The sequence below is a fragment of the Hyposmocoma kahamanoa genome, unplaced genomic scaffold (assembly GCF_003589595.1).
Source record: "Hyposmocoma kahamanoa isolate Upper Pololo Valley unplaced genomic scaffold, ASM358959v1 89, whole genome shotgun sequence".
NCBI classification, from domain to species: Eukaryota; Metazoa; Arthropoda; class Insecta; order Lepidoptera; family Cosmopterigidae; genus Hyposmocoma; species Hyposmocoma kahamanoa.
In genome coordinates this window covers 2,276,632-2,298,031 of record NW_020654520.1, presented here as the reverse complement: position 1 = coordinate 2,298,031, position 21,400 = coordinate 2,276,632, and the positions used below count along the sequence as shown (strand labels likewise).

Here is a 21,400-nt window from a genome sequence, read left to right as displayed (position 1 = left end):
ACATCTCTAGCAAATGCAGTGTAATGAAGTAACCTTTGCACGTATCTTTCTATTGGATGGTATATGTGAAAGGTGTGTTTCGAGGTTTCGAGTACCTATATAATGTATCATTCCAACGTTGGTATTTCTCAAATCGTAAAACATTTAACTGAAAAGTAGTTATTTCCGTAACGATCACGTGTGACATGCAACGTTAGGGCTTCCCGGTGAACCTAGGTCTTAGCAAAGGCTGAAATCAAGGCCGTTTATAACACTATGGTTGCTTTAGTTGGCTACGTTGGGCTTGAACCGATTTACAAGTTTCGATTTGAAATATCGACTGTGAACTGGCAACCGGTACTATCTCAATTTTGATAACTTTATATTGACTTTACAGGTGAAGAAAAAAATTGTTTGCGTCATTTATATACCATCTGGTTTATTAAATAAAAATACGTAGTGTATGTGCAATATAAATATTTAAAAACTACGTGTTTTTATTTAATAAATCAGATGGTATATAAATGACGCAAACAATTTTTTTCTTCACCTGTAAAGTCAATGTAAAGGTATCCAAATTGAGATAGTATGGGTTGTCAATTTACAGTCGATGTGTCATAGGAATGTGGTAAAGTATTTTAAAAAATACAATTGTGTCACCGTGTCAGGGGGTTAAAAACTGACGGCAGTGTTACCTCGTTAAATTCATCGTAAATACTATTGAAAAAAAAATTAATTTTATTCAATTACAATGCTCTTACTACTACATGGTTATATTGTTTATTTATTATCTAGGTTTATTATCTCTAACATTTCGACTAAAATACTTGAATCCAAGGTCTTTCTTTGAATGAAATAAAAAACCTTGGAACACATTGACTTACAATTATATGGACGTCGGGTCCGCGCTAAAAAGTGTCCGCACTTGTAAGGCGCTAAAATCGTATACAGAGCGCGACACTCCGCTTTAGTCTTCATTTGTTCTACGGACAGCGCGATACTGCGATGACATAACAATTTAAATTTCGAATAGGTTGACTTGGGACATTTTTTTCGTGGTTTTTGTATTAGACCCGTCGTCCATTTATTTGTAAGTCAATGTTGGAACAAACCAAAATACCAACAAATTAAATTAATTTGATATTCGATGAAATGATTTTTTAAATAATATTTTGAATTATTCCAGAAAATGTTTTATTATTTTATCTTTTTGTAGCAGTAGAGCGCCTTGTGAAAGGGTTCGTTCAGGAAAGTACTGCCACCTTACCTATTTCTGCCGCCAAGCAGTAATGTCAACATTACTGCGTTCTGGTCTGAAGGGTAAGGGTGCTGGTGAAATTTATAGGCACATCTAACTTGTGAACTAATGTCTCAGGGTGACAGGCGCATTGGCAGTGCCCCTCAGATCGTTGCGATTAGAAGCTCTGAGTGGCGCTGTAAATGCCATGGAGATACGTGTAGATGACATAGACAGAATGTCCGCTGGACCGTACCGAATGGTTTTTTAAATTATCAATGTTTTTTGGTAATTGTTTTAATATTATTTTGGCTTTCATCAGACGAAGCATGTTTTCATGACATAGTGTATATTTTTATGTATGGCTACATAGTTTTAATGGCTACGGCACGCAATCCGCTTTTATTTTTCTTACTTATTTTATCAATTAGTAAGAAATGCATGCTGATTTTGCACTTTGTATGTAAGTCACAATATTTTTTACACTATTGTGAAGGAACTTAATAGATAATAGACTTATTGTCATGACTTTATCTTAATACTATATTTCCTAATATACGTATTTGCTGTTCAATTATTACACTGCGGTATAATCTGCCGCATACTGACTTTGACATGTAAACACAAATAAAAGCACGCTACTTTGAGCCTTGAAATTGGGGCGTTAATGTTGACTTTTGATATTTTTGTTCCGGTAAAAAAATAGATTACTTTTTAAATTCAGCTTTTATTTTTTCCATGAATTTTACAACACAGATGATTACAAAAGCGTGTCTCTGTTTTCCAGAGCTAATAAACTATACGCAGCCCGTGTACGTGTGGCGCGATGACCCTAATTCTCGACAGAACACAATCAAGGAGATCATCGAGCGGGCGACGTCCAAAGAAGACTGGCCACAGGTACCGTTACCTTTAATTCCAATAGCGATTGTATCTTATTTGGTGTAACATTTATCACTATCTATCTCTTTACAGGATCAATGCTCACGACTGACTCAGTCAAACCCGCTTCTTATGTTTTAAACTCTATCCACCCAATTCTGAGTGTAGGTTTCTTCCAATGTACACCATTCCTTCCGGTCTTGTGCTTTCCTAATCCAATTTTTCCCCACCACTTGGACAAAGTGTCAGTCCAGCGTATCAGTTGTCTACCTACGCTTCCGTATCCTTGTCTGGATCCCCATTCAAGCACCATCTTCAACCCTTCTACCTCTTCTGTGTTCTTGTCTACGGAATATTATGGTTTGCCCATTTCCACTTTTTGCTTGCTGGCTAACACTTAGTCAACGTCGATAACATTCGGTGTCTTGTGTTTCTGAATCGATCTGGAAGAGAGATACCCAGCACAGCCTGTTCTATAGATTTTTGAGTAAAAAACTGTTTTCTTCACACCAATTGACGGTACGAACAACGCTTGGTGGTAAGAGACACACTTGTCTCTAACAGTTACATTCCACTCAGAGCTTTAAATCACAAAGATCTGAGGAGCACTGCCATGCGTTCGTTACCCTGAGACATAAGTTGACAAGGCCCATGTGCCTGTAATTTCACCAGCACCCTTACCTATCAAAACGGGAATGTAGTAATGTTCACGTTACTGCTTGGCGGCAGAACTAGGCTAGGTGGAAGCACTTTCCTAGTCGGCCTCTTTCACAAGGTGCTCTATTGCCAGTAAAATGTGTATACACATATGTGAACAAATGTACGTGATTTGGATCCGAAAGAAATGGTTTCTTTTCCGAAGTGTAAGAACAGCGCAATTTGATGTCTTCTTGATAGTGACAAATGCTTCTGTGTTTCAGGTTCTAATATTCCCGGAAGGCACGTGCACCAACCGCTCGTGCTTGATCACGTTCAAGCCCGGCGGGTTCTACCCTGGAGTGCCAGTGCAGCCGGTGACTATCCGCTACCCAAACGCACGGGATACCGTCACTTGGACTTGGGAAGGTCCGGGAGCGTAAGTGCTTTTATAGATTCTTTAAGAATATAATGCCTTATGAGGTTTATTGATCACGGTTTTTACTACCACGATATTTAATTATTTTTTAGTGAAATTCATAGATTTCTCACAGATGGCGCTTCGGCAAAATGTCGTTAAAAAACCAAAAACAACAATCGCAGATCTTTGCAACAAGCACATTGAAAAATTCTGTAGCTCGTTGGCAGAGCGTCGGCCTGGTATGCTGGACTGAATTAATTTTTTTCAACGCTCGATTTTTGTATTATTAATAATTTAATTTTTTAAATGGAATGAGATGAAGGATAATTTATAAGTTTTATACAGAAAAAACTGACATAAAAATTTAGGTTTCCGCTTTCGGTGCGTTCGTCAGTAGTTCGTTACATCTATTTCCCAGATTTTATTAAAATCGGTTAACGGACACCGGGTGCAATTTTTTTTTTCAAATTTGCATGGGACCACTATTGAGGTATCCCCCTTTCCAATAAAAACAGTAGTCGAATGAAGAACTTTCTTCCTTTATCCCTAAAACATTAAAGATAGTTATATAACAGAACGTTTATCGAGTGCCACGATCTGAAATTTTGTGCCCAGGTAGCAGGTAGCATTTAGTGACTTGACCGGGACGCTGCCAAAATATACGATATATATATCTTATTATAGATGCACAAAATACACGTTTATTTGGCAAAATTAATATATTATTACTCCATTCACGTGAACTTTGAGCTAAATCGGTACAAAAAACGGACCTCAAAATCGTTCGTGGAATTAGATGTATTTGCCAAGTTTTATTGAAATCGGTTACCGGAAAGTGTGCGAAATCGGATTCATCCCCTAGTTTGCGACCCTTAGAGGTGGAATATTTTTGAATTTGATGAATATTCTCTTTCCAACAAAAAAAGAATCATCAAAATCGGTTTACAAATCGGAGTTTAGTACAGTAGAGCTCCTTGGGAATGAGTTCGTCCTGGTACTGCCACTGGTACTGATCTAGAAGGGTAAGGGTGCTGGTGAAATTACAGGCACATGGGACATGTCAACTTATATCTCAGGACGACGGGTGCAGTGGCAGTGTCCATAAGATCTTTGCGATTTGAAGCTCTGAATGGCACTGCAACTGTTGTGGATAAGCGTGTCGTTTATCACTAGGCGCATGACTTGCCGTCCCGTCATTTGGTATTATAAAAAAAAAGTTGTCGCGTAACATACACACAAAAAAATACAGACTATTCGAGAACCTCCTCCATTTTTTTGAAGTCGGTTTAAAGTGAACTTTGACTGCGTCAACAATTTATGACCGTGTTGTACAGTGACTCAATACAAATAACTGAACAGAATTACCTACATACCCACAATAAATTATACCTGTTTCCCATTGACCAGCATAGACCATGGTGGTCTGTCTGCTACGCTCCTGGTATACTCTTTTGATCCCTCTGCTCGCAGCAGTCCTATCATGCACGTTTTTCATAATTCTTTTTTTGTTGGAAAGGGGGTACTTCCAAAGTGGTCCCATTTCATTTTGAAGAAAATCATCCACCTTCAAGGATGGCTGATCACGCATAAACATTCATTTTAATAAATAGCGCCTAAATTTTACTTAAGGAGCAATTATTTTAATGGTTAGTTTTGCTATTCTCCAATTCGAGGCGTTTTTCTCTCTCAATATACTTTGAGTAGTGAGAACCTATTTTTATTATCTCCAGTATCAAGTCCTGTATAGTGGCGAACTAGGGGATATTTCAATGAAACTTAGCAAATAGACGTAATTCCGCGTACTTTTGAGGTCGGTTTTTTAAGTACTCTGTACTGAGATTATATTTTGTTCAAGGGCATCAATCAATCAAACTCAATCTGATAGAGTTATTATAAATTTCGTAGAATTTGAAGTGAAGTGACGTCATTTAGTATTTAGGTGCGTCAAACGAGATACACCGAAGCTGAATGTAAGGGTGTCACCACACTTATGCCCCACGCGAATCGCACACTGTCTGTTTCGCTCTTATTACATGGCATAAAGCATTTTATGACTGACTTAACTGATTTCGCGTTAATAAATGTGGTAACACCATTGCAGGTAACTCCTTTGTAGGGTTCATAATACAATCTAAAGTTTATTTGAAGAAATATTATTTGCACCGATGAATATTATCGCTTGGAACGGCTGATAGATATGATATGATATTACACTATTGTAATAGAAAGTTACAATAGTGTAATAAAACGACTAACACTTCTTTTGCTTAGAGTGGTGGACTTAGAGCGACGTAAACGCGTGTATAAGCGATTGCATCGATGCAAACGCGCGACTGCATCGAAACAAACACGCGACTGCTTTAATACAAACGTGATTGCGTCGATGCCATCGCCCATAAATCCCAAATGCAGCAATGCAATCGCGCGTTTGTATCGATGCAGTCGCGCGCTTGCATCGCTGCTTATAATCGAGCGCGTGTGTAAACGTAGAATCGCTGCCAAAAGTCACCGTGTGTTATAGCGTACACGGATTTAATAATCTTGATCAATCGTACGAGTTGTGGGCGCGCTAATGCTTTTTCTGGATTCTTGTTTTGAATTATTTCTTTAGTGGTGGTGGTTTATTTTTTTTAAAGTGGATATATTTCATTATACCGATTACCGGCTCTTTTGTTACTAATTCAGCAAAGTTAGTTCCGCGTGAAGATTCTTAAGTTCAGAGTAAGGCTAAGAACCGCGGCCTCCGAAGAATGAAGAAATGTATGCAAAATTTATTAGCACATTTCACGACGCGTTTTATGCTAGCAGCGGAAACGGTTGCGCGGGCGGCCGCAAACCGCGCGGGACGCAGTCATGTTGCACGCGCGCGGGTTGGGTCTTTCGTTCCCACGCCATTTTGTGATTGATTTTCGATTTGGCAGCGCGTGTCAATTTCTCAAGTTATGGATGTTGAAGTCGATCAATTAATTTCCTACCAGTTACCATTTTTCTTAAAAGTTCTGAATAAGTAGATACGGACATCCGAAAAAAATAAAAGAATTTGTCTTCATGTTTTTTTTAACTCATTAATAAGAACAACGAATAATCCCTAACGATTTATTTCCTGAATCAGATGATGCACCTAGAATCTTTTAGGCCTTCTTCTTTTAATTCTTCGATGAAGTAAGTATAACGCGATGGCTCGTTGTTGATGTGAGTCCATGGCGACGTCTGAGATTTAACTGACGATCTCAAACGAACGTAAATAAACGCGCGCCTTGCAATCCTCCTGCGGTATCGTGAGTGTTGAAATAAAACAGCTGTCCCGCAACCGCAGCGGGCGCGGGGCAACACCGCTTCGTGAGTTCTGTCTCTAAGGGCGCGTGTCCACGCTAAGAAAAGTCACCGGGTCTATGCAAGAGTTCGTGTCGTTTCTACACACGAACTGTGTATATCTCGGTGCAGGACAGGAAAAAATCTTGTGTACCTTCTACACGATGTGCTCTGTCCCTGTTGTATGGAGCGGGGTGAGGTTTATTGTCAGTAAACGAACTTTTACGCGCGTGGACCGGTGTTGTTTAGTAGTCAACATAATACAACAACATAATATTGCTTCCCACAGCCGGTAGTACAACGACAGCTACCTGGAAGACTCGTAATGCACTGACACATTTTATCCTACACACGTCTGTCCGAAAGCATTCGTATCGTGTACATACAACATTTTCTCGTCTGCAACAAACACGACTTGTTTTCGTAGCTAGATCCGACAAAGTTCTTGTCGTGTACAAGACCATTCTCATCTTTTCTGTAGCAGACAGGTCGAATTTCTTAGCGTGTACACGCGCCCTAAGGTGCCCATGCGTACATATAAGTGTTTAGACTATAGTCCATCTGTTTAGGTAATTAACTAAATGTAAACAATCTTGAGATGTCTATTTAATGAAATATACATTTATAAAATGATTTTCCCTTACCTTCACATACAAAATACAAATACTTAGCTTCATATGAAATTGCATGCCTAATTTTATACCTATTGATTTGTAAAGCATATGTTTCAATAAAAAGATGTATCAAGATTGTTTACATTTAGTTAAGTACCTAAACAAATGGACTATAGTTGTTTGCACTATACAGGTAGTTTGTACTTTACCGAGACGGCTCACTCTTTTGTCCTATTACACTTGAAAGATAAACAGATTATACGAATCGTTGCAATAAAATATTTCGTCAACTATACCTACGTAGGTTCTATACCATCACAATTCAAATTAACAAGTATCGCCTTTGATGATTTCTGTTTATAAGGATATCCTTTCTAAACTACAATCATGCAATTACGTTCATGTTTTCTTTGCTATCGACCTTTTGACTTATGTTATGTCAATCATTAGGTGTGCTATATTCGACAAATTACAAGCCATGAATGTTGTCTGTACTCAGTCTTATACTTTAAACATCTTAAATGTTATTAGTTTAACTGCCTCTGTGGCCGAACCGTTACCATGCTGAACTGCCACGTAGAGGTCCCAGGGTCGATTTATTTACCTCGTGAGTTTGGGTGTAATTTGTGGTTGTCTATTTGTGAGTCCATGCTATGTTGAGTGTGTTATTGTTATTAGGTTGAAGCTGCTGTGGCTGACGCTGACACAAGTACACAGCTCGTGCGAGATTGAGTTCCTGCCCGTATACTACCCGAGCGAAGAGGAGAAGCGGGACCCCAAGCTGTACGCCAGGAACGTCAGAGATGTGATGGCCAAGTCAGTTCTTGGATATTTTGCTATTTTTAAACCATCTCCATTGACATTGTAAATGCAGTTACAGTTAATTATACAACCACGCCGGTAAAGCTAATTTAGATGGATTTATCTATAACTTGTTTGTGACTGGATTAACCCGAGAGATACTATTTGTTAGCCCTTTGGTATCACAATTGTAGTCTGTGTACAAGGTATTGATTGGGTTAGCTAATTCCGTTAGCGAGTAAATTTATTCTTTATTATGAACATACTGACCGTGGGCTCCATTCTCGTCATACTCCTGCCTTTATCTCATTATTAGGGAGGAATTAATTGACCAAATCAATAATAATGTATATTAACTATAGTCTGTCATTTTTGAAGATGGAGTAAAATGACATTTCATTGCTTAAAAGTGTTGCTCGCTTGCTAGTAACTAGTGATTGCAGTCGATAAATATTATATCGAGTATCGATTGCTTGTCGGTTACGCTTATGAAATAGATAGCCGATAACTTGTTTCAGTTGAATTAATACATACACAAAATATAGTAAATGTGTATAAAATACAAATGAAGGACATATTTTAAAGTTTTTCATTTGAATTTAATATCATATTCAAATATCCCGTCGTTAGTAAAATGGGTATGAAAATTGATTTCGATAGTAATAGACTAACTGCCAAAGTAAAGATTACAACAACGCAATTACTATTGTCGTAACATTCACAAATCGATTGATTCATTCGTTTCAAGGGCTTTGGGAGTACCGGTTTTGGACTACACGTACGATGACTGCCGGCTGATCGCGCGAGCCAAGCAACTCGGCATTCCCGGGGCCACATCAGCCAGAGAAGTCAGCGAGCTAAGAAGCCAGTTGGGGTAAGAAGTTGTTCAAACAGATTCTTCCACTAACAAACAACCGTTGTTATTAGCAATCTATGGAATATTGTGCGAACTCCAAAAGTTTGCGGTGAAGTGTCCATAGAAGATGATTTCCGTCGGTTTGCTAAAAAATTGGTTAACCAAGGTAAGAATAAACTGATCAATTTACACCTACTGCGTTTACGAGTCGTTGTTTGAACGAAACGTAAAACGCCTGAGAATTTTTTCCGACAATGTAACACGTTGCGGCTTTATAATTTCTTGCAAAATATCGCATATTAAGCACCTATCTTTTTTACTCCATTGCAAAATATTTATAATTCATTCCTATTACATCGCACAAATGAATTGCAACCCAAAAAACACCAAGATAGGATGGAGTATCAAAAATTTGCATTGGACGGATGCTAGTGAGGATAGATGAATGGTTGAAAATCGCATCTCGGCCTGTGTTGCCGCGACCAAATTGAAAGTCGGTAAGATGATTCTGCGAAACTAACATTTTTAAACAACAATTTATTTGGTGATTTGTGGAAGTAATTTAGGTAAATTTGAAATTTGTTACACCTTACTTACAACTCAGTTATAGTAGATGCTGTGTATATCATTGCCTATTCCAAAACCCTTAGCAATTAATCTATACTATTTACTTTTTTTTAGCAATCACAACTTAAGTGTTCTTTATTTTTACTTAGTCTTTCACCCAGTGATTGTGTGGTAGAAATTGGAGGTTAGCGATAAGGCATGTTGTTTCTGTTGTTACAGTTGATTCAAAGGGTCTGCTTTAAATTTTAGTGCTAATGTAATTAATGTACTCTGATGGCGTGACAAAATGTCGTATCTTTGGTCAAAAATGCTTTTATCACATGAAAGTCATAAACAAACTACACGAAACTGTTAACTACGAGACAAATTATGTATTTAAAATAAAATAAAAAGACACTTATTTCTCCACAAAACATAGGAAACATTTGAGAAACACAATACTTAACCTGTGGACAAAAAGGTTAAAGACTCAGCATTACTGATTTTCAAGCTTCACCTGTAGCCTAGCTATTCGCTTGTTAGCTATCGTTGGAGATAGTGCAAATCCGTATACGTAGCATTGGTAAAAGGTTCGTATCTGCACGAAATGAAATTTTACAAGAGAGGGATTTAATGTTATTATTTGTTATATCAATAGCTTTCACTTTTACACAGCAAGCATTAATTTGTGTTATCTACGGAGTGATAATCATAGATCCCCGTAAATCACGTTAATTTGGTTGCCACGACACTTACGCGTATTTGATTTGGGCACTAAATTACCGAAATGGAGACTCATAAATCCAATGCTACTTACGCATTGCACTATCCCTGACATGTGACATTTTATAAATCTCCTATTTCAGCATGAAAGTTATCATTTTGCAGATGTGGCTTTATTACACCGAGAGTGATATATTATTTTCGCAGGCTAGAACGTTCTCAGCTGGAGCTGCACCTCGCAGCATCAGGCATGGCGGGGCGAGCGCGTTGGCTCTCTGCAGACGAGTTCGCGGTGCGCCTCGGCGTGCCCGCCAACGACCTCTCCTTCCGGCTCTACAACATCTTTGTTCAGGTCTGGATTTTCCTTTCACCTCTGCAAATTCCACATTCCTTCTTTTGATCTTTATCATCAGACAACAAATCACCATAACCAATCACGTAGTACATTATAGGCTGCTGATCCATATGTATCCCACATGTTAGTTCATCACAAATACAAAAATTGTTTATGACACATTTCTAGACACAAACAACACATCAAAAATCAATAAACGGTACGTCAAACATGTCAGATGGCAAAAGGAGGTGTCTCTTGTGCTGTCTGGAACCGTTGTTGTCCCAGGCAGCGCCGTTTTCCAGCACTTTCTTGTCCCGACGATCTTAGGCGGTGTTTGCCTTTACTGTTACAGCCATTGACTTACAATTATATGGACGTCGGGTCCGCGCTAAAAAGTGTCTGAACTTATAGGGCGTTAAAATCGTATACAGAGCGTCATTCACGCTTTAGTCTTCGTTTGTTCGACTGACAGCGAAGCAAGCAAAATTAGACAGTACTGCGATGACATTACAATTCAAATTCAACGTTTTAGCTTTTTCATATTCCTTTACATGTCACTACGTTTAAATAGGTTGACTTGGGACATTTTTTTCGTGGTTTTTGTATTAGACCCGTCGTCCATTTATTTGTAAGTCAATGGTTACAGCAAATAATTATTAGACCAGTGTTCTGATGTTTTTAGTTTGTCTCTTTAATTTTGAATGCGGGTTTTTTTATGTATGTACAGCTTATAGTTGCAATACATAAAATACCATTTTCACAGTTTCTATGCGGCGTATGGTTTATATAACCATTAAATAGACAACACACCTGATGAAGTAAGATTAAAATTAAAAAAACAACTCTTGAAGTCAACACATTTGTGGGAAGTACTAACTAGTAGGTAGAAATATATAACCTTTTAACTTTGATATTACAGAGATCGAGCGGCCTGGTGTACTTTCCGGACTATCTACTCTGTGCCGCGTTTCTGTCTCTGCAACACGCGCCTCTGTCACATCTTCTCTCGTATGCCTTCAAGGTTAGTAAAGTATTCGTGGCTAAACATTTTGATCTTAAAGGTCTACGACATAGTCGCCCAAAGTGGTGGTGGTGGTGGCGCTGAAGAGTCCTAGGGGGGTGGGAGATCCCTCTCGCCGAGGGGCTACTTGAAAAAAAACCCTGATTTTCCTTGAATTTTTTCCTTGTTATTTTTGTGTTAAGTTAATAAAAAATACGTGTTTTCAATTAATGTTCGTGGCGGTGAGCAAAATAGTTTGGGAACTTTGGCCTACGAGGAAAAACCAAATGTTTACATCTACTCAGCACATATATACGGAGCAGGTGGTTTTTCCCACGGCCTTAGAGACGTACCGAAAGAAAATGTGTTCTTAATGGATAGGTCCAACAAATTCTTCAAGAGTTAGCCTTTACATTTTAGGTTAAAATATTGACATCATAACATTATTATCATCCAGCCATTCGTCCTACTTCTGCTGAGGGGTGTGAGAATCTTCGACCGGTTTCGTCGCGGTGGTGTTTGGTGTGTTTAGTTTTCACATATGCTATATAACCAGTGGCTTGGCACATGTATGTCGGTGATGACTCCTCTTTACTCTAGTGAATTCAGGTAGGAATGGGTCAGTTTTGTTATAAGGTCATTGGGGTAAGCCAATTGCTTTGTGCACTTACATAAGGGTAAAACTTTTGTTTCCAGTTATACGACAGCCAAGGGTTTGGGAGACTGAACCCGAGCAATTTCGAGGAGGTTGCGACACGGTGTCTGGGGCTGTGTCAGGAAGACGCACAAAACACATTCCGGCAAGCCGATCTCGACGAGAAGGGGTATATTACTTACGGTGAGAGGTTATTTACAAACACTATGGATTAACGGCATTTTAATCAAGTTTCAAGTCTCAAGTACCGGTTAGTGATGCGCGACATTGAATGTTACCAATATTAATCATTCGAATGGGCAATTCATTCGTTTAAGTCGAATCCAAGCACAATATCATTCGACTCGAGTCGAATGATTATCGATACTGAATAATAATAATAATAAAATTCTTTATTGAATAACTTATTGTACAAAGGAGTAACTAAACACTAATTATACAGGCGGATATATTATTAAATTATAAATTAAATAATTATTAAACAATAAAATGGGAATCATAAACCTAGACGCTTAAATTTACTTTTGGATAATTAAATAAATTGTTTGTATCATCATATGACATATTTTGAAGTAACTCTTGGAGAAGAGTTACTTCAAACTCATGGCCAATTTGGCATTTAATTTATTGTCCAAAAATGGTCCAAGAAACACAAAAAGATCTGGAAATTAACACATGTTTTGATGATGTAATTTTGGGGCAGACAATATCTTTCCGTCTTTTGTTAGTGTTTTGAATGCCTCTGCCATTCGGTCGGGTACACGACTCGAATGATTATTATATCAAAATTACTCGGAACTCGGTCATTCACCACGTCCTTATCAAAATATCCATGTCTCCGTCACGTTTACGGTATTTAATACATGTCAAAGTCGGCTAAGCAGAAATGCTTTACGGAATCCTTGGATTAGTGATGAATGGTCATGATCATTCGAATACGAGAATTAATAGGTTACTAATGACAGGATTAGTAATTACTAACGAGTCGAAAATCGAAATCATTCGCTGTCGTACATCGCTATATATATCGGTTGACACGATGATGACATGGGATTTGTCAATTTTATGCCTTTGCCAAAGCTCTGAGTGCTACAGCAAACTGTTATATGTAAGCATGTCGGTTACCATCAGGCGCACGACTTGCCCGTCCCGTCACTTGATATCATAAAAAAGTCTTATGGCCGTCCTCGGAATGGTTCAATAAAATGGATGGCCATGTCAATGTCATTCACACCCATCTGTACTTACACTAAGGGATAAACCACACTTATCGATGCGGAATCGGCTTGAGGCGGTAATGTTTTATCCACACTTGTCGCATTAAGCCGATTCGCCGCCGACGCGCCATTCTAATCTAGGATTTAACGTCGTCGCCACACGTACGGACGCGATAGGAATTTCGCAGTAAGCAGATTCGTTTCCGACCTGTGTCGAGCCGCGTTCGTACGAACCGATGCGACGCGCGTAACGTCTTTTTCGCTCTTACGCTCATCAACATAAAGCTTTTTCCGACCGGCTTAATGCAATTCCGCGTCGATAAGTGTGGTTTATCCTTTACTGTCTACATTTATATTCATTTTGTGATATTATTTCTAACTAATATCACAAAATGACTAACTCTAATATTTATACATGTTTTATGAAATTAATTTCACATTTTAACGCATATATTATGTAAGTGGTAACGTCATTACTTCTTGTACTGTGCCAATAATCTGTTCGTTCTGACATATTTTGTGCGTTCTAAGGACATAATTGTCAATCTGTCACGGCTACTATGTTCCGTGTCACGTGTGTTCTGTTGCCGGATCCGCTGAAAATCAGCGTCGTAGCACCATAAGTGAGACGACAATAAGCTGAGTGGGTCACGGTTTCCTTGGCAGCACAGCACACACGCGTTGTACCCTTCTATATATTTGTAGTTAGTACTATTTTTATTGTTATTATTACAAAATGCATGTGTACTGTGTTGTCTACGTAAGGAATAAATGTTTTCTATTTCTATTACTTGGATGGAAACAAAAGCACTGGTTGCTGCAACTAGAATAAACAAGTACCTAATCTGTCGCGAAACCCCTTTTGGCGTATTTTGTTTCTTACATTCTTACTGCTACAAGAATTTAATTTCCGTTTCAGACGAGTTCATATCGTACGCGCAAAAGAAAACGGAATTCGCGCACATATTCGCGAGTGACACGTCGCATCACAAACCCAAGACACAGTGAGATTTGCCCCTTCCTGTACCCACTGTCTGCGGTCAGGTACCCTGAGAATTCAAACTGCCAGACTGTTGGTACTTTGACCAAACCATCACGGATTGACAGAAACTTGTTAATACATTGACATTGTCATTGTAAATGTCTCGTATTGACAGTAACTTATTTATACACTGTCAGAACCATTATTAAGTCACATATTTCATTTCAATTTAAAACTATTTGTGTGTAAAGGTGGTTTGCCAAAGTCCGTGATTTTACCGATCACCACGCACGAGCTCGCACATGCGCACAATGGGAAGGAACTCGTCCGTGGTAACGCAGACGCGTCCGTACCGGTGCGTGTTTGGATGTCAGTGGTCGTGTGTTGTACAATCACGGATAGTGGGAGGCCGCCATAACAATGTTATTATAATCTTGTTCTGTTTTAAAAGGAAAATACTCGTCAAATTAATATCATATTAATATTTGAGGAAGTAACACGTGTCCTTCTAAATATGGATTATATATTATATGGAAGAATGATAACGAAAAAGAACTGACTAAAGGAAATTACTTATGAATGACTTATGATAGGTACTGTGCTGGTAAAAAAAATTACGGTAATATATTGCAAAATCTAATTATTTTCACAAGTTTAAATAATGGTTTAACCCCTCCAAATAGGCCGTATAAAGAGCATATACCTTTGCATTTTATCGACATTGTGCGTAGATATTTAAATGCATCGTCAATTACAAGACTATGTAGCTAAACTATATGAGCTAACTCGTAGGTTGAACGATGATTGTATGAATGTAACCGAGTGTTATTGCCACTAGACATTGCAGGATGGCAAAATAACACCAAGAGACATCAGCAGGTCAAATTCAAAAGGCTTTATTGCCTGTACTGAAGGGAATGTATTAAGAATTCTGTTATCCAATTTGTCTACCTTATACAGATCGTTGAGGTTAATGCAAGTGATACTTAGTGGAATAAGGCGTCTTGAATCACATTTTTGTGGTTCATTGTACCTTCCGAGGAGTGCTTCTAACAAAATCTTACCACTAGTTCTACGTTATTGCCACGGCTGTATAAAACAGCTTATAACGACGTGTTGTTAGCAAAAATATTGCATTTAGTTTTTCATAAAATTATATGAACAATGCGTATAGAGTACAGAAACTTATGTACAGTTTATATAGGTTTATAGAAGTCGTAGAGTTATGTATAGGTAAGATTGTTTTGGTACCTACTTAGGCCATCATAGGTGGACTCATAAGTACAGTGTGTTACATCATGCCGTCATTAATGAAGAAAGTAATGAAATTAGTGTGAGTATTTAAAAAACACATGTGTTACCAATCGTATAATGACATATTATGTCATTTTGCTTATTGCATATAGGACTATAGTCAAGTAATTTTTTTGTTGCAAAAATTTTCCTTTTTCATCGACTTCAAAAAAAGGAAGTTCTTAATTGAAATGTATGTATATGCTACGTGATTATTTCGGCATTTGTGAACCGATTTCGATAATTCTTCTTGGTTTTTGTTGGAAAGAGGGTGCTTCAGTATTGGTCCCATTTAAATTTGAAGAAAATAAACCTCTAAGGGTGATCAATTATGAAATAAATCCGGTTTATTGGCTTCACCCACTTTCTGTTAATCGATTTCAATAAAACTTGGCAAATAGATGTAATTACACAAACTTTTGAAGTTTTTTTTTAAAATAAAGTGTTACGATTTCATAGGAAATGAAACTATTTTTCCGGATTTAAGTAAATCGCGTACGGGCCTTTACAGGTCCCATGGTGACCGTCAGCCATGATAATCGGACCTGTAAAGGGCCCGAAACGTCGGTTTGTTTGAAAAAACAATTATACGCGACATAAATCCGAAAAAGTACTTTAATTTCCGATGTGTAACAATCACCAAAACCTAACAACTCGAGATGTTGCAATTTCAGTTATTAAATTTCGTCTCTTCATTAATGACGGTATGATATGTTAAAAGCATGATGTCAATTTTAAATTTTATGACATAAAAATATGGTTGCTTTTTCATTAAAACGTATGAAATATTTATGTTTAGCATTTTGACTACGTATTGCTTCCCTTGTGTTCTTCCAAACAGCCAAGAATATTCCTTTCCCAGTCCGCCATATTTATTTCAAAGATAACGGTCAATATGTTTGAATCCTATTTAATTTACTGTAGCTATTAAAGTTGTAAGTAGATGTATTTATTAGATATTTAATGTGAATAGAAATGTTTTCGCCGTAATTAATAAATAGAAGCCAATCGCAGAGGCGTTTTTAAATTTAATGTATATTTAATTGTAATAGTGTATGATAAGAAAATTGATACAGCATGTTATTGAATGAAGTATTACGTTTGTGTAATTTAGCGTTCGTATTTGACCATGAAGCTTATTTTTAAGTTATCTCACGTGTCACGTACGTATGTTATATTGAATAAGTCTCATGTGTAGGGTGTAAAAAAAGTAGTGCTATATTTCGGCTTGTGACTGTAAAGTCGCCTTCAAATTAGAAGTTTGTAGAAGCACTGCAGTGGCCCGTCTGTGTCTGTGTGTCACTACAAATTTTCATATAAAATCTAGTCTGCAAAAGTGGCGTACACGTAGCGCGATTGTGGTGTTGCAGTTGTGCTTCTAAATATTGTGTGAAAATTTAGTAGTGACGCGCATCTAATTTGAAGGTGCCTTAATAAAAAAATAGATATAGGTATAATTTATAATTAAAAAATAAATAGAAAAAACATTATTTATTTCCCTTGAGATATAACCGCGTAAAATTTACGATGTAAGACTCAATACAGTTCCTCAAAGATTTGTACTGAAGGGTGTAAAAAGTGATATTTTTGCAGCCTATTTTTTTCAAGCCCAATTTAGGAGTTCTTGTGATTTTGAAGCCAATAATAATGAATGTCGTAGACAACCAAAACAATTACCTGTGTTCTAAAAATACACTTCTTATAATTAGACCCTAGTGCTTAGTCGAATATTGAATGTGATAATTTTAAGGATTTTTAACTTCAATTATAGTAATAATAAAATTAATTACAAAAAAAGTACAAGAAGATGAGGTCAATAGTGGTTGGGCACTTTTTTAATACGAGCATTGCCTCTACCACGAGTTCGCATTGATAGCTTATACTTTTGACAAGAAGGGAGTTAAGGTGGTTTTCCAACGACGAGACGAGGCGAGGAGAGACGAGAACTGAAATCTGGCTCGCCTATTTCCAACAAAAATTGTCATTAATAAGTTCGCGCAAGCTTGCGCTGTGATTGGATAGTGAAGATTCAGTACTGTTCAGTTCATCTAGCGATAAATACGTGGCGGAAGTGACACATCCGCAAATTATTATTATTAAATATGTTAACGGAAGAAGAATCAGATGAAACTATCTTTTTTTAAATCTCAAATCGTACATACCCCACAATCGCGCGATTGGTATTAATAGCCATCGCGAGCCCGCGCGAGTCCATGCAGGCAATCGCCTCGCCCATCCCCGTCAATCCATACCATTTCCACCGAAGATGGACTAGGAGAGAAATCCAAACCCAAATTCAAAGCACTGTACCGGTAACACCTACTCTCACTACTCACCCTACAAAAATCTGTGTAGTGTGTTTTTATTCTTTAACGTAGTCTGTCTAGAATCCAATTTTGTTGTTGCTTTGATCTATTCTTATTATGTGTATAATTATATTATAATACTAATTACATTACACAACATTAAATCCTCTTTACACTCATAACTTACACCTACAGCTGTAATTATATTCACATTTGCTCATGTACTTGTATGTCAAACAGGTTATTTTAGATGCACAATTTACACTGTACTATGTATATTATTGTTGTCAATGTATAACTTTACTCGTAGTCGTTATATTTTTGCTTTCTAATAACTTAATCCCTCTCGTTGGTTCTGACTGAAAACCAGCGCCTTAGGAAACTTTGGCATATGCTGAGTCAGCGCCGTTTCACTGCTATGACAATCATGTTTTGTTTTTCTTTTATGATTAATCTGTATTTGTGTTATATCAGTGAATAAAGTGTTTATCTATCTATCTATCTATCTAATTGAAATTTTGTCATACAAATTTCAATCCTCGTCTGGCCGGTAGTAAACCACTTTTAAGGTGCATTCCACATGCATGCGGCAGCAGTACCGCACTATTTTACAGCGGCAGCCTCTAAAGTCAGGATTGTTAAGATGTTGTCAATCTCTCTCCGACAGGAGAGGAACCCCAAGAAGCAACTAGCGACAACTGTTACTGTGAACTCGTGGTAAAGGTACTGACCGTTTAGTGACCCATAACACCTGTTTTATAAAGTCGTGTTGCTAATTACAACTACAACGTGTCACGAACACGTCTTACCGAAATGATACAAAATTAATTATATACGCAATTACGTGTTCCATGTAATTATAGTGTTAGAAATAGTGATAACATTTTTAGTGGCATTTTAATTTGTTATGTTATATATTGTAAAATGTTTCGTAAATCGTGTGAAGAATTGTATTTGGCTTAAACTGCAAAAACGTGATAATTAAACCTTCACGAATTTCTAAGATTAATCCAATACATTCGTACAAATATAAACGTAAAAAATAATAATGTAAATTATGTCAACCTCTAAAACGGCCCGTATTAATAAAATCCAGCTACAATGTCCGTGGAAATAAAGCTGTTTTTGAGCCCAAGTCGATTCCGAGGTAATAAATGTTGATACGCCCTTACTGGAGTTGTAGAACAGTCCTTTGAAGAGTAGGATCTAATTTGAACATTCTCTTCAAGATTTAGGTACAAATATTTAATTGATTTTTTTTGTTATAAATGTACATTAGTAGATCAAAGTGCGTAGGTATTGTATATGAATTAACGGGTAGTCATTCCGTTAAAGAGCCTTAGTGTTTTTTCAATTAAGTGTTAAGAAAAGTGAATGTTGTGGAACAATTTCGACAGAGAAGGAGCTTCTTCCGTAGAATTTAAATTATGATCATCTTTTTTAGCCGCACTGTGGTTTCTTTGTGCGATTTAGCGAGAAAATGTGTATAATAATGGCATAATACATACACTGTCATAAATTATTAATTAAGTAACTTATATCGCTTCATCTTCCATATGTTTTTCCAAGACGGAGTAAAATGAAGTTTGTAAAGTTGTCAATTTTCGTAAAATTTGTAATATTCCGTTTTCATCGTCATTTTTATCATTATATCCAGGATAGACTGTGAAAGCAGTTAATATTTTACAGAAAGGAAAGAGTGGTTAACGTTGACGTTTTAAAGATTAATAATTGCATTATCGTTTTTTCTAGGCACGATCTTGTTGTTTCAAAATGTCTTCTATTTTTATCATTATAGTGTTTTAAGTTTTATGAATTTGAATTTATATTCCAATGAAACAAGTTTGGTCATTTATTGCGTAAGATGTAAAAAAAAGTTTTTTCAGACATCATCCATAATATTATTATTAAAATGAGGTTAGTAAGTAATTTATTTATGTATGTAAAATCAAAAAGGAGGGCACAATATGACCATTACGAAACCGTTAGTTCCGGATATATACCCCCCTGTGAACTTCTATCCAACGTGTGTGGAAGGCACCCTCATACCTGTCGGCAATTATCGTCAGGACGCTATTACCAACCTACCTGCAATTATAAATATTCAGTCGATAGTCGATAGAATATTTTATCAATTGCAGTCACTAGTTGGTTGTAAGCTGGATAACAATTCTGGCACTTAAGTGTCATTTTACTCCATCTTGGGGAACAAAGAATAGTAAACATTGTAATTCAATAAAGAAATATACACTTTTAATACACAATACCGGAGACTGTCGAATAGCTCGTGTTTGCTTTAGCAGTGTAAATTATAGGAACAACATATTTAACCCAGAGAATCTCGTCCAGCAGGCAGGTTAACACAAGAGGACTATTTGCATATATAAAGTGTTTCCTTAAACAAGTGTTCTGGGCCCAATCGTGTAACTTGAAAGTCAGTCTTATCTAATATAATAAATCAAATGATGTATTTCTTTGTGATGTACAGGTAACATGCAACACTACACTTATAGCGTCCAATTAGTTATAAAAAAAGTAAATAGTAAAACATAATAATAATAAATTGGTTAAGTATGTCTAGCCTAAAAAAATACAGCCTAATTAAATAACGATTTATTTCTATTTTACACAATTATTCGGAAGTTTATTAGTAGAACCTCGAGCCAAATTATACTTACACTCTGTTGAAATAGAGCGTTATTCACGGTCTACTTTGCAATTAATCAGAACAGCGTTACAAACAGTGAAATTGTAAATATATTTAGGAAATATTATAATATTCTTTGATACATTTGTATATTTGAATTTAGGAGGTAGTCTGTAGTTGATGGAGTCAACAATCTCTCTTCAGCACCCTAACTTTAGGTTCCCAATATGACATACTTATTCTATACTGTTCAAAACCCATTCTATGTTTCAATACCTGAAATTCAAGAATGGGTTTCAATATATTGATATTTCTAACTGAAATTTAGTGTGAGTTTCAAGTTGGACGATTGGGCTGGTCTATTGCCGATTCTCTCATTTATTTAATAACTATTATTCTGAAAAACACTGACTTTATCAAGTAAGATTAAATTGATTACTAATATTGTACTAGATAAGCTCAGAACATGATGCAAGGAAACAAGTTACAAGCAACATGTTGTTCAATCATCACATTATATTTTTTAATGTACATAGCTTCGCGTCAACCGACACTATAAATTGATGTGAATTTTAAATTGGATATTGTTTATTTGGGGTTTGTCATTAGCACTTTAGATATATTAGTGATAAGTAAGTAAATACAATATGTAATTTTATACTTCTTCTTAAGTCAATAGCTTATTAGTTAGAAGGCGGTAAGAAAAGTATTCATGAAATGAGAAAATAAAATTATCTTAATTTGTATAATGTTTCATTATATGATACAAATTCACTTGATCCATTTGTATATGAGATTAAATTAATGTGTAAATTATTTATTTTAAATTAATTTTGTTGTTTAATTAAAATGTACGTATACAAATCTACAAAATGGTGAGCGTTTTTTATATTGTCAACTCGTCTCTGAATGATATTTCACAGGTTAACTCTTAAGGCGGCCTGCAACGGTTGATT

At 36.7% G+C, this 21,400-nt stretch overlaps 1 protein-coding gene across 2 annotated transcripts in view; it reads left to right on the top strand.

The window, feature by feature from the left end:
- Nucleotides 1-14,870, top strand: part of LOC113236136 (lysophosphatidylcholine acyltransferase) — a 48,634-nt gene extending 33,764 nt beyond the window's left edge. For both annotated transcript variants that reach the window (XM_026472135.1, XM_026472136.1), the window contains 8 exons: nucleotides 2,004-2,116; nucleotides 3,019-3,173; nucleotides 7,760-7,897; nucleotides 8,631-8,756; nucleotides 10,215-10,359; nucleotides 11,264-11,365; nucleotides 12,041-12,182; nucleotides 14,136-14,870. In XM_026472135.1, the coding sequence (XP_026327920.1) occupies nucleotides 2,004-2,116; nucleotides 3,019-3,173; nucleotides 7,760-7,897; nucleotides 8,631-8,756; nucleotides 10,215-10,359; nucleotides 11,264-11,365; nucleotides 12,041-12,182; nucleotides 14,136-14,224 (1,010 nt within the window). In that variant the 3' untranslated portion in view covers nucleotides 14,225-14,870. The remainder of the gene's footprint in view (nucleotides 1-2,003; nucleotides 2,117-3,018; nucleotides 3,174-7,759; nucleotides 7,898-8,630; nucleotides 8,757-10,214; nucleotides 10,360-11,263; nucleotides 11,366-12,040; nucleotides 12,183-14,135) is intronic.
- Nucleotides 14,871-21,400: the final 6,530 nt, after the last annotated feature.